This window comes from Macadamia integrifolia, chromosome 2 (assembly GCF_013358625.1).
Source record: "Macadamia integrifolia cultivar HAES 741 chromosome 2, SCU_Mint_v3, whole genome shotgun sequence".
In the NCBI taxonomy this organism is placed as follows: domain Eukaryota; kingdom Viridiplantae; phylum Streptophyta; class Magnoliopsida; order Proteales; family Proteaceae; genus Macadamia; species Macadamia integrifolia.
In genome coordinates, this window is record NC_056558.1 from 41,261,208 (window position 1) to 41,274,676 (window position 13,469).

General features: G+C 37.9%; 1 protein-coding gene across 3 annotated transcripts; it reads right to left on the reverse strand.

The window, feature by feature from the left end:
* Nucleotides 1-1,821: 1,821 nt before the first annotated feature.
* LOC122071945 (RNA-binding protein 1-like) lies at nucleotides 1,822-10,912 on the reverse strand. Of its 3 annotated transcripts, XM_042636437.1 has the most exons (7): nucleotides 10,675-10,911; nucleotides 8,386-8,501; nucleotides 6,570-6,882; nucleotides 6,390-6,451; nucleotides 3,072-3,153; nucleotides 2,472-2,583; nucleotides 1,822-2,243 (listed from the first exon to the last, which is right to left on the reverse strand). In XM_042636437.1, the coding sequence occupies exons 1-7, from the start codon at nucleotides 10,730-10,732 to the stop codon at nucleotides 2,240-2,242; spliced, it is 747 nt and encodes a 248-aa protein (XP_042492371.1). In that variant the 5' UTR covers nucleotides 10,733-10,911; the 3' UTR covers nucleotides 1,822-2,239. The 3 variants fall into 3 exon arrangements, with proteins under 3 accessions (XP_042492371.1, XP_042492373.1, XP_042492372.1); XM_042636439.1 differs by lacking the exon at nucleotides 8,386-8,501 and having other exon boundaries at nucleotides 10,675-10,912; XM_042636438.1 differs by lacking the exon at nucleotides 1,822-2,243 and having other exon boundaries at nucleotides 2,468-2,583.
* Nucleotides 10,913-13,469: the final 2,557 nt, after the last annotated feature.

The window sequence follows — 13,469 nt, forward strand, 5'->3', positions numbered from 1 at the left end:
GATAGATATTTTAGGGTCCGCTTGGTCCAACAGTAAGATACAAAAGTTGCGATCTGATGGTCAAGCGGTCAAAACAGTCTCTCGATATTCTCGTCGTAAAGCTGCGTAGTTCTCACCCTCTCCAAACCTCATAATGCAGGAGTCTCGTACACTGAGTATACCCCTTTTTTACAGATTGATATGAGAAATGAAGCTATTCAATAAGACCAAAACATAAGCCCAGATATCAGAGGATGTATTTGAATCATTGAATAGTGGGTGGAGAAGAAAGATATAGAGTAGAATCATTCTGCTAAGGACAGGATTCGGCTCCTCCCAAGGGCAGGAGGGAGCCCAGCACACATCCAGCCTGGGAGCCTCTATGGGTGCGTGCCTGGGGTATTCCCAGCGGTCAGATATGGCTAGGCTCTCCGGCACTGCAGAGGATCAGAATCCGTCTCTTACTACCTCCATAATGATAATTTTTGCTTAAATGTGCAATTTAGAAGGAGATTTTATTCCTTAGGGGTGGATAAGTCCCTACTGCATGTTGTAGTCCTATTGACATGGTGTCCTTGCCATGGTTTTTGGCCGGGAAAAGGTACCATAAGATTAAAAGGATCGGCTGTATCGGCCTATTCATATGATTCTTTCATGAACAATGCTGTTTTGATCTGGAATCATACCAATACTACAATACTTTTGATGAAAAATGCTGTTTCGATCAGGAATCAGTACCGATAGAAGTCAGTATCAGTGTCACCAATACCGTGAACTAAATCTATGTCCTTGCCTTTGGAGTTAAACTTCAATAATCGCCTTTAGTTTGCAGATGATTCCATTCAGGTATTAAAAATCGGGATTGGATCCACCAAATCGGTAAGGCTAGCCAGATTCCAACTGATTCTTGACTGATTCTGGTCGATCCAGATTGGGGTCGGTTGGACCGATCTGAATCCCAGTTTGGCTCTTTAAAACCCTGACCTCATTTGAACAATCAAGAGAAAGAAAATCAGCAAACAGTAGGGGTAATGTTGAAAATGTGTCTCCATTCTTAATTGTGTTCATGAATCATGGTTCACGAATGCCTAAACATTATTTAACCCCAAGGGGATGCTCAGATGGTAAAGACCAGCTCCTCACAATAAAGAGGTCAAGAGTTCAACTATCCTTGGGGCCTACCTATCCGGGAAAAAAATATTCACTTCTTAAATGGTGATATTATGACTTTTTTTTCAAATTTAGAAGAAAAAAAAAAAAAAAAAACTAATCTAAGAGAGCATAACTCATGCCAAACTTTCAACCCAAATTGATATTTGTAACCTCACCAATCAATTGAGATCTCAGTAGGATAGTATCATCCAACTTCAATCTTGTTCCCACCACTCCTTAAGAGAGTAGAATTCCCTCCTAATGTTAAAACTAAGCGTGTGCCATGTTGTAGCATTTATCCTCTAATAAATAACAAGAAGAAAATGAAAACATGATCCTTCAACATGTACAGCATCCAAATAAGCCATTCAGCCCCCCCCCCCCAACCACCACCTTGCATTGCAATTCTTCCGTTCTGAATGGTAATCCTTTGAATTTTTCCCAAGAGAAAAAGGAATGACAATGAAAATTTTTGCTACAAGACACGGGAGGGGCTATAGGAAGAAAACTTGTGGGCATGGAAAAGTTACCGCATATAGCAAAGAAGTTGGACTATTTTGGGTTCACATAAGGGCACCAATCTGTATGAAACATGCAACAAACATTAACAAAATCCTTGGCTCCTTTGTAAGATCTGCGTTCCAGGCCTCAATGAAGCATAGGAATAGGACATACTGCAAAGAAGCAACATTTGATCAAAGTACATTGCATTCACCCAACTATGAGTATAATTAAATAGTAAAACTTCTGCAAGGTATTTTGATTATGCAGTTGTAACATGAATTTATGATCAATGCTATGCTTCAACCAATTTAAATCAGTACAACCATCAAATACATCAATAATTATCCACTGTCAAGCAGAACTGGACAAGGACAGGCATAGATGAAACTTCTTTGCTTACCATTTGTCAAATAAAGTAAACTCTTCCATTTTCCTTGGATCCACAAATACCAACCTTCTAGTTCAGTAATTGGCACCCTTGAATATGCACATGGATTTGCAGGCCAGAACATGGGCTTCCTTGAATATCAATTTCTCCCCAACATGTATATAAAAAGGTGTTCTATTTCCAAGTAGCCATTCACCACAAGGCTTTGTTGTTGTTCTATCTGAAAAGTGAAGCAAAGACATTTACATCAACTAGTGTAACCTACCATATGTGAAACAGCACAAAAGGAATAGAAGCTTTACATCCACCCTTTTTCACAAGCTCTGGAATTCCTAATAGTTTTTTCTAGTTCAGAAATTATTTAATTTTCTCCACCTCTATGGCCAAGATAAAGAACACACAGAGCTATGCTCTAATCAAAATTCAAGATGTCTTGCTGACTGATTACCGTGAATGCCCACGACGTCGCTCATCATGATCAGAGGGTGGAGAGAAAGGGAAATGAGCAAATTGAATCCTCAAGAGAGGGGCATCTGGTTTCTTGTCATCAAACTTGTAACCTGCAGGAAAAAAAAAATATTTGTGCATACTTATGATTGAGGTCCACCCAAATAATGAAATAGTCAGTAAGTTTATTCTTGATCTGTTTCTGAAGTACCCTTTTCTTTTCTTTTTTTCTTTTTTTCATTGTCAAACTTATAATTCCTACTTTAAACCTTCCATAAAAATGCTCTGGTCAGCCAGTAGCAATCTCAAGAGTCAATCACCCTTCAGGGTAAATAGGAGCTAGGGCTAGATTCTGTATTTCAGGCATGGTTCAACTCAAGACCACAAAGCCTTTTCAGGTTGTTACCACGTATGCTCAAATACATATCTAGTGAACCAATCCATCTGCAAACTTCACATCCTCAAATTAAAATGAAGTATTGTAGCCCCAACAAGTTTCTTTTCTCTAAAGACATTCACAAAATATGGAATGAAAATACTAATAATACTATTAGCTAATACCAGTACCTCTAATCTGTAAAAGTACTCATAAATTACCAACCTTGAAGAGCTTCTAAGGCAGTGCCAGCACATTTTGCATCATCAAACTCAACAAAGCACAGAACCATAGCCTTATCTCCAGTCTGCAGTTAAAACACATTCAAATCAACAGGAACAAGCATATGAACTGCTCAGCCAAAATTGATCCATTGAATCTACAGTTTAAATAAGCATCTAACATCTTTTTCTTAAACAAGTTTAGGTATAGAAATAGGTAAAAATGGTAATAATTATTCCTTGGCAGCAACCAAACTTTGCTTAGTTCCCCACCCCCCACCCCCCCAAAAAAAATTTCAAATTGGGAACAGTGCCATTCCAAGTCAGATTGAATCGATTGTTTGCTTGAGCCAGAAGCAGGAGTGTATATTGAAGGTCTTTCTTTAGTTTTTTGGGTACTCGTATTTGCAAGATGGTAGGCTGTCATATAATTGGTCTGAAGGATGGGGTCCTCTCACTCTTTTTGGGGAGGTAGTTCCTTTTCCCCACCACCAAAAAACTTAATAAAATCTATTTGTCCACTCTCCCTATTTGAAGAGCTGTATATTTACCACCACCCAAAAAAGAAAATAAAACAGAAAATAAGAAAAATAATTTCTCTTGTGCTCAAACTCAAAAGAAAGCCAGTGCACACTCACTCATGTTCGTCAGTATAGTATGCCTCAGAATTATTACTTCTAACCCATCAATGAAGGCCACCTTCAAGGCCCGTCTCATTTTTTTTTTTATCAAATTATTGATAAGAATTGTGCTTTCCTTTTTTTTAAGGTGGGTATATTTCCAAGTTCTCCTACCTTTTTGCTGGAATGAAAATGATTAGTTGTATTAAAATCATCATGGTTGCAGAAAGTGGATATTGGAATTTTCCCTTATATTTCACTCTTGGATGTTGGACAATCTGAGGTGAAATATTGGCGACTGTATACTCCAAGACTGTCTGATTGCATCCCAAGGAGATATGTGGAAAAGGAAAGATAAGGCAAAAGGATAGTGAGGGAAGGGGTTTTAAATTATGTTGTTTGGCTGCACATGGAAAGACATTCATCAACTTTTCTTTCTTAGCTTTGTCCCATCTTTGGTTGGGAGAAACTTTTTGTGGGACACTCTTTTCCCAAAGAAATGGCATTTCCTTTCCCCACGGAAGACGACCAAACGCACATTCTAATTTTTTTTTTTTTTATAAACACTTTCGCTTCCCAATCTTCTTGAAAAAGCAACCACATGCAGCAAAGTGGTTGGAAGTGTGGAAGCATACTGGACCTCATCCACATAAAGAAAACCTTTTTTTTTTTTTTTTGAGAAAATAAAATAAATTAACCAAGAAAGAAAAGAAAAGAAATGAAACCACATTGTCCGAGTTATGTATAGTTAGTTTCTACTCTACTCTAGCCCTCTGCTAACTTATGGGGCTATGGGCTATAGATATCTGATGTCTATTTTGTTTTAACAGACACACACACCCCTTTCTAGCAAAAACAAAACACACACACACGCACTCCTTGGAGAACGCTTTAATAAAGAAAAGCTTTTAAGGAGATTTTGTGCATCTTCAGTTTTTGGAGTGGAATTGCTGTCAGAAGACTTGCAAGACTCCAACTCTCCCCTCAAAAAATAAATAAATAGCAATTGAATGGCTTCAAGGAATTATCTTATCAAAAAGAAAAGTTCCAAGAAGATAAATTTTTGGAAAAAAGAGAAACACTAAGATTGTTTTAATGTGCTCGAGATCACCTCATGAAATATGTTCTCATAATATCTTCCCTAAAGTAGCAGGAATCATAACAGATGGAACAAAAATAAACAAAAACAATCAAGGGGTAAATAAGAATATCTATTAAATTCAATGATTGCTATGACCAAATATTCTGCTACTCAATGAAAAGAGGGATTAAATATAGGAAGAGAAACAACTAAATATTTTAGGAAGAAGGGAAATGATGGGGATATCAAGGTGTACAACTAAAGGAAGAAGAAACCCAACCACACATTCCTTCTTTGTGGTTGGAGGATTAGAAGAAACAAGAAAGAAGAAGGAAGAAGAAGAAGGAAAGAAAGAAGAAGAAAGAAGAAGGAAAGAGAGGGATCGAACCAGCCTTTCCAACGCTAGGCTCGACCCCCCTTTGTTCTCCCATTCAGCAGATCTTGTGGACCCCACCAAATCTTATTTTACTTTGCTTTAATTCCAATATTATTTGATTGTTTTAATAATTAGGAAACTAGGACTTCTTTCCATTGGTCTATTAGGTAGTTTATGATTTCAAGTAATTGAGTTTCTAAATGTCTTTTTTTATTTTTTGAAGTTTTATTCTATTTAAGTGTAAGGCCATTGGCCATTGCTTTTTTTTTCAATTAATGAATTATTTTGAATGAAGCACAAGCTAACGCCTCTCTCTTTCTCTCGATTCCCTCTCCCTCGATTCTCTTTCTCGCCTCCCCTCTCTCCCACGACTTTCTCTCCCATTCTCTTTCACTCTTTCGCTGCCTCTGTTCCCCTGAACTGCTACTGCTGATCTCCTCTTTGATGCTGGACTGCTGCTGATCTCTTCTTCAATACTGGGCTGCTGCAGACCTTCTCTTCAATAACTGGGTTGCTGCTGTTCTTTTCTTCAATAACTGGGCTGCTGCTGTTCTCTTCGTCAATAACTGGACTGTTGCTGATCTCCTCTTCAATCTGGACTGCTTTCCCTTGTCAAATCAGGTAGACTGCACTTCTTATCTTGGAGGACCTTGAGATCTTCTTACTTCTCAGACTTGGACAGCAGGTAAGTAGAGGACTGAACCTTCCCATTCCCCCATTGTTCCCTCATTATTTACTCCATCATCTTCCATTAAAACCCTCCCCTTTTTAGCCCATTGTTTGACATTTATTTGCACCACTGTTTTACCTTAGATATTGCTGATTTTCTTGTTACAAGTATGACTGATTTTGGAGCATATAACATGGGATTTTTATCTATCATTGGTGCTTAATAGGCTAGTGTTATAATCTAATTATGCTTGCTGCTATGTTCCCTACCACATGTTCTCCCTTGATGCTTGAGTGAGTTTATGTGTTTTTCTTCTTAGACCATTATTGCTCATTGTTACATTGCTCATTAATCCCACTATATTTTGCATGTCAATCTTGTTTGCTGAGTTTCCCTTATCCTGCCCAACCCAAGTCCTTTGAATTTTCCCGAACTAGTTAGTTAATCCTGTAGGAAACCTAGCACTTAGGCACCCCTACATCAGGAAGGTTGTCCCTTTTCACCATTATCCACAGAATATAAAAAAGATAATAAGTCAACAAACAAAATGGGTATATTAATGATTAGAGACATACACGTCTAGGCTCCTTGTGGACAACTCTGATTTCTTTAAAGCCGATAAAAGGACGGAAAAGATCTTCAGCTAAAGTCATAGATACAAACAAAAGGAACAAAGAAGGAGAGAGAGAGAGAGAGAGAACTGCAAAACAATACAAAGCAGAGCCTGAAACATTAAACTAGACACAAAAGGATACGAGATACTTCTCTTCTAGTACAATCATTCGGAAGTCCATCAACAAAAAGAACGTTCGATTCCTCCACAGACAGGCTATCAGATTTTCTCAAAGAGTTGGGCCGTTCACTAAGAATGCCAGGCATGCTAGGGTTGATGCCTAGTGAAACATCCCGCCTTTGGCTAATTAGAGCTGGATCTTCTAGAGGAGATGGAAACCTATTTATGCTTGCACCAGCTGTCAATCCACCGGGTACTAGTGCAGCATGACCAGCATGACTAGCAATGCCACCAATATCATCTAAACCATAAGCCCCATGCCGCAATGGTAAGACCTGCAAGCAACACCAAATATGAGAAAAAAAAAAATGTTGGATAACAGAAACAAAATTCTTCAATCCTAGAAATCTCATTACAACATCGATAAATCCCATCATCCCACGATATCCATCCCTTCAAATAAAACCCAAGGTGTGAAGAGTGGTTAAAGTATTTAAAATCCCCCTCATTTTTCAATATTACCCTTCCATTAATCATCTAAACTCTAATGAAGTTGGATAATCAATGAATGTTGTAATCAATGTAAGGGGGTCAAAATAGTAAAACTCACAAAAACTCATTACCTAATTTGTGAGATGGAAAAGAATATGGGACTATAAAAATGGGAAAGAGGACTGTCTTTGTGGGATAGAGAGTGATTCAGAACCCTCATTCTACTATCCCTATTTAGGTTCACTATGGGCCCACCCCAAATAAAAGAACTCAATCAATCCCAAAAACTAATGGCAATCTCATAATTTCATGACAAATTAGGCCCTAAAGAGTAAGGTAAGCAGACTATGGGAACAACCGGGAATTAATCCAAAAGATAAAGTCAATGTTGGAAGTTAAAGTAAGGCAGGGATAAAACAGGAACAGTAATAATAGTTAGGGGCATTTGTGTCAAAAACATAAAATTGAGGAGTAATAAGAAGAAGAACCTTCCTTCTTTCTCTCGATGAAACAGCAAAGGCAGAAGGAGAGAGCCTGCTTGTGATAGCTAGGGCTCTCCACACAGGGCTTCAAATCTTTTGGGAATTTAAGAGTAAGTTCACAGCTCCCAGCTCTACTGGTTCGAAGCTACAAAAATCATAAAACCCAAAGAATATTTTACCAATTATTTGCTGAACCAGAAAAGGGCGGTAATTGCAGAACCAGTTCTGGTTGCAGTTTGTTTTCTCATAATAGAAGAATGCTTTGAGGGCAATAGTCCAGGGTTTGGATCACCCTAAAGTATTGAATCCGCATGCAGGATTCCAGAGTGAAAGGAAAATAATCGACAGGGATAGAACCACTCTTATTAGCTACAAGCACCGTTAGAACAGAGCAAGAAGAAAGAATAGAAAATAATAGGAAACGAAAGGAAGGAGGAAGAGAGGTATCACAAGAAAGGGAGAGAAGAAGAGATGAGAGAGAGAGAGAGAGAGAGGGGTGGGGGGAAGGAATTGCACAACACAGCTACATGGATACTCAAACCAAAACTCAATATTCCATTGTAAAATCTAAACTCCGACATATGGTTACTTACACATTAATAAGAAAATAAAAGTCCTAAAAAATTGTGACTCTTAAACTAGGAAACTAAAATAAACTCAAACAAAGAAACCCAATATCCTATGTAATCTACCCAAATAAAAGATAACATGATTATCCCAATAAAAATAAATGACTTCCTAAAATCCTACTAGACCCAAAAAACCAATTGCACCCAGTTCTCAGTTTGGGTTCTCAAACAGGCTTGGCCTGCATTAGAGGGAGTAGGAAATAACACATAAATTATGACAAAATGGTACTCTTACATCCTTCTGCAGATAATCTGAAGAAGACCCTCGTAAATTATTTGAGCTCAAGTGATGAGTTGTCAACGCTGGGTTAGACGGCGAATAACCAGGAAATGCGATTCTTGAAGTAGTATCTGATACAGAAAGATCCATCAAAGAATATATCAATGCAGAAGATGGAATACCCAGGACTAGAGGCAATAAGGCAAAAGTATATTCAGCATTAACCAAAAAGATGAAAAATACCAATTTAATGGTTTTATCACAAAAAAAGAAAACAATGCCATGGGCACTAGAGGCAAAGTAACCCAAACATTTAATGAAAACTTTAAGGGGAAAACATAATAAACAGTGGCAAAATGTGAAAACAAAGTGATCAGATCAAGTTTTCGCTGATTATAAGAAACATATTATTCCTCCTTCCTTTTAGAACAGATTAGAAACAGAAAATTTGGTAATGGCTGGTGTAGCACCTTTTTTTCTGCAGCACCACTACCTCAAATAAATTGGTTCACACCTGATAGCTAATAACTAACAAAATACTACCCCAGGCTTACACCACATTTAGAGAGCTAATGTGCAGTTGCATGTATATAGCTACCATTACATGATTTTCAAGTGTTAAGCAACACATTCTAGCCCAATCAGTCTGCTCTGATTTTTTATTGAGAGTCAATAATGATGATGAAAACCAGCCAGTATTTTCACAGACTAGCAGACTGGGAGGTTGGACTCTTCAAGTCATGATCCAGGGCACAAAACATTACCCCAAGGGAAGCAACCATTGATTGCTCAATGTATTGCATGTATCTGCGGTGATGGTATATAGGATCTCTCAAACCCTAATGCCCACATGACTACAAGAAGTTAAGAAAGGATTTTCAAGTATTGAGGATCCATCTAGGGAATCAAATGATGAACATAAGATCCAAAGGTCAGATATAGGAGTAAGAACACGCGGGGAATAGTCCAACTGCACTGCATTACAAAATATATCTTATTCCAAATTAGCTAATAATCCAATATTGATTTTTCTACACCCCCCATGCCCTAAAGATTGCCCATTTTGGGCTTTGTAGCTGATCCAAAATGTTAGTCAATTTCAAGAATTAATCATTGAATTTAGGTAGTTTTCCATTTTAACCATCATCACACTTGTGCAAATTTGGAACTCGAGTAGAAAACAAGGAAAATGGATGGAAAATACCTTAGAGAGAAAATGGATGGAAATACCTTAGAGAGAATGGGTTGTTGAAGTATTAATAACAATTCTTTAAAAATTGCTTTTTTTCTTCCAAAACCGACGATCTTTGTAGAACAGAGGGAGTAATTTTCTTAGGGGAGAGGGTTCTCTGAGCAAGCAGCATAGAGGAGCACACCAATGAGGTGCACGGAACAGTTTCGTACATAGGAGTGCAGCGAGATTATTTCATGTGAAGAGGAGAGAAAGGGTGCTAGCTTACCCTCCCTTGGTGGCTCAAAGAACCTTTGCCCTTTTCTTATTTAATTAATTAAATCAGTCTACTAGTGTGGGATTGTTGGGTGGTCAGGTTAGCTTGGGTCTTGGTTATCCTTGTGCGGGAAAGGTTAGCTTTAGAAGGTTTAGCCATTGTAGCTAGGATTTAAATCACTGCTGTTAACTCTTTCTTGTATACATAGAAGAGTCTAACACCTCATTGCTGTCTTACTATAATTACGGAAAACATAGACCTATCTACAGATGGGGTAAGATTTCCCGACAAGCCAGTTCATGCCGAAAAAGAATATTAAGTAAGCATGAATAAAAAAATAACAGCCATTTATGTTGTTGCATTTCAGTTTACCCTATTCTATGTGGTCTAATTCCCAACTTAAGCTTCAGTACGGTGTAGTAGCAGAACTTTATGTCGCATTGCTTCTCATTTAAATTCTTCAAGGCTCGTTATGGAGAGATACAGAAGGGCTTTAGTTTTTCTCCTGATCAAATCATCTTATTCTTACCTCAATTGAAGATGGTGTTGGCAGACATTGTTCTTTGAAAGAAAAAAAAACAACTTACAATGAGGATGTAACCTAGAAAACCAAATACAGTTTATTCTACCACGCTATGCAATAATATAACCAGTAGCCCACGAGAAAAAGATTGGAATGAAACCTATTTTCACATCATTCACCATCCCGTTGATGATTTTAATTGAAGAATACAAATAATTGAAGATTAAATCGGGCATGATATTCTGATCGTTGTAAAACTTCTTCGCTCGAGCGAAATTAAACTGAAACATGAGAAGAAATAGAGGCATAGGGCAATCGCGAAAAAAAGCAAACCTCTTTCAGCAGCAGAGGGAGCCGCAAGAGCGCCATATCTCCAGTAGGGTTCCCCCATGGCTTCCCTTCACTTTACCGATCTTCTTCTTCTTCTGCAGATTATTACGCCACTGTCACTAGCCTCGATCTTCCACTATCGTTAATTCATGCTTAAATTCGCCTGCATTTAACTGCTGTTTATATCACTGGAGTCCACTTATCGATCGAAACGGCTCCAAAAGAGGGAGTCATAGGGGATACCCCAAAAATAAATAAATGGCAAAGAGATCGCTGTCTGTTCGTATAGTTTCTGTACCATCGGTTTTTTTTTTTTTTTAATTTATGGACCATCAGGGGTCAATGTTCTACCCAACAAAAAAAAAAAAAAAATCAGGGGTCAATGAGAGTATGAAAGTGCATGAGAGGGCATCAATATGGATGTGATTTTTTTATTTCACATGTGGGATCATAGTTTCAAGTATCGGTCTCATATCGGTCGTATCAGATCGATATCGGCTGAGATCGATCCTAATCGATTGTCTGTATCGTTTTAGGGGCAAAATAGTAAAAAAATTAGTACTTTTTAAAAAAAAGTAGGGTCAAAACCGACCAATACCCACCGATTTGATCTGAATTAGGATTGACAGATAACGACATAAATACCGATATCAATACCGTCCCTAAATCCTTGTGTGGCACACTTTCATAAATTAATTAAGGAAAAAGAAGTATACCACGCGGCGAGGTGCCTACCGCGCGCATATATAGAAGGAGGCAAAATGATTGGGCAACCCCTATGAAAGGTAGAAATACCTACCCTGTTGATGCTTACATTCTTATTGGCCCATGTGCTGATACAAGTAGAGACATCAAAATTGAGATTGGACCGATTAGGCCGACCAAACCCAACTAAACCAAATCGAATTGAAAACGATATGGCCTATTGAATTGTGTTTTGGACTAGGGTAGTGTGACCTCAAACTGAAACCTACCCAAACGAAAAATAAAAATAACCCAACACCAGACCAAACTGAATAAAACCGACATCTAACTATCTAATTAGCTTCATGTTATTTTCTAATTGAGATTTCATTCTCACTAAAAACAAACTCAATATTTAAAACTACGGGTAACTAAAATCAATCATTATGTTTCTTAAACTACACACAAGGTCTATCATGGGAGTTGATGGGTTCAAGTCTTGACATGCCCACTATCGCCCATTGATCTTGCGGAAGCACTACTTATTGTACGGGGGCTTGTTCTGGGGCTATAATCACTACCGTGGAGCACCCTTTTTCTTTTACCAAAAAAAAAAGGAGTTGCTCATCTAACTTAGAAAAAAAAAAGAGGCTCTATTCTATAGTAACAGGAGTGCACAAAATTAAGACTGTGGCTCTAGTTTAAGTAAGTGATCCTCAACAAGAAACCGAAATCAACCCAATAACACATTGACAAGAAAATTGAGACTAAACCGAAACCGGTGTCCCTTATTCGATCATGTTTTGGGTTAGGGTGTCAAATCGAAACCGAAATAAGTATTTATAATTCGATTCGGTTCGGATCTGGATTTATGTCAAGAACCATCGAATCTAACCGAAACCAGACCGAATAACTTTCATGTCACTTTTTTCTCTTTAATTAAAAATTTGATGCAACTTATATGGAAATCCGACATAATTAATCACCTAAATGATAAATCACCTTATGGAGTTACAATTATAGTCCAACTGTAAAACCTTTTTTTATTTATTTGTTTTTTATTTTTTTTGCCTTAGGACTCATTGACCGTTAGTTAAATAATCTAATTAACTGTAACTCTTTAAGTTTGAAGTGTTCTGTTCGTTTTCTTCTCACGATTAGCATAGCAGCGACTCTTTGTCTTAGACAAAATTGCAGTGGTTTAAAGCATCCCTTCTTCCTTTTCTCACAATTTTTCGGTGGTCAATCAATCGATTCTTCTCAACAACATTACAGCAGGTTGGTTTTTCATCTTCTACAAAGTTGCACTTGTTTGATTTTCAATCCAATAGAGTTGCAACTTTTTGTATGAGCTTTCTTATCTTTCTGATGTATATTTGTTTTTTCTTGAAATGAAACTTGAAAATTATTATTTTTTATCTATAGATATGATATTGGGACTCATCCAATCTGCTACATTGCAGATAATTTGGCATTTGAGACAAATCTCAATGGGCCATTGAGCTAGGGACTTTTACCCTTATTTATTGCTTGTTCCCGAATAGAAACCAGAATCGGATCGAAACGGGATAGGTCGGGTACGAGTATCAATTTTCAAAACTAAGACGGAACTTGGTTTGGTTATGGATCACACTAATAGTCTTTGGAACCGAAACCAAAACCACACCGAATACCTAGTTCCGGACCGATTGACACCCTTAGTTTTGGGATCACTCATTCTCATACCAAAACAGATAAAACCAAACCAAAATCAATCCGAATCGACTGATTTACCCCTATGTGCAAGGCATGAACACTAGGATAGCCTAGTGGTGGTAGCTTCGGCTTGTGGAGCCAACACCTAGGGGAGGAGGTCGTGAAATCGAACCCTGTCGTAGGCATTGTGTGAGTATGTGTGTGTTTTCTTATTTATTCTATACCCACCCGTGGGTTGCCCAGATTATTAGGGCGAACTGGTGATTGTGTGGATTAGACGCACAGTCTCAGGTTTGATTCATCATCTGTGTATTTGTGATTTAAGTGAAGATCATGGCGGTGAATTGATATGTTAATCTTTTCGAAAATTAGTCAATGTGCGCGTAAGTTGGCTCAGACACCTTGGTTAACAAAAAAAA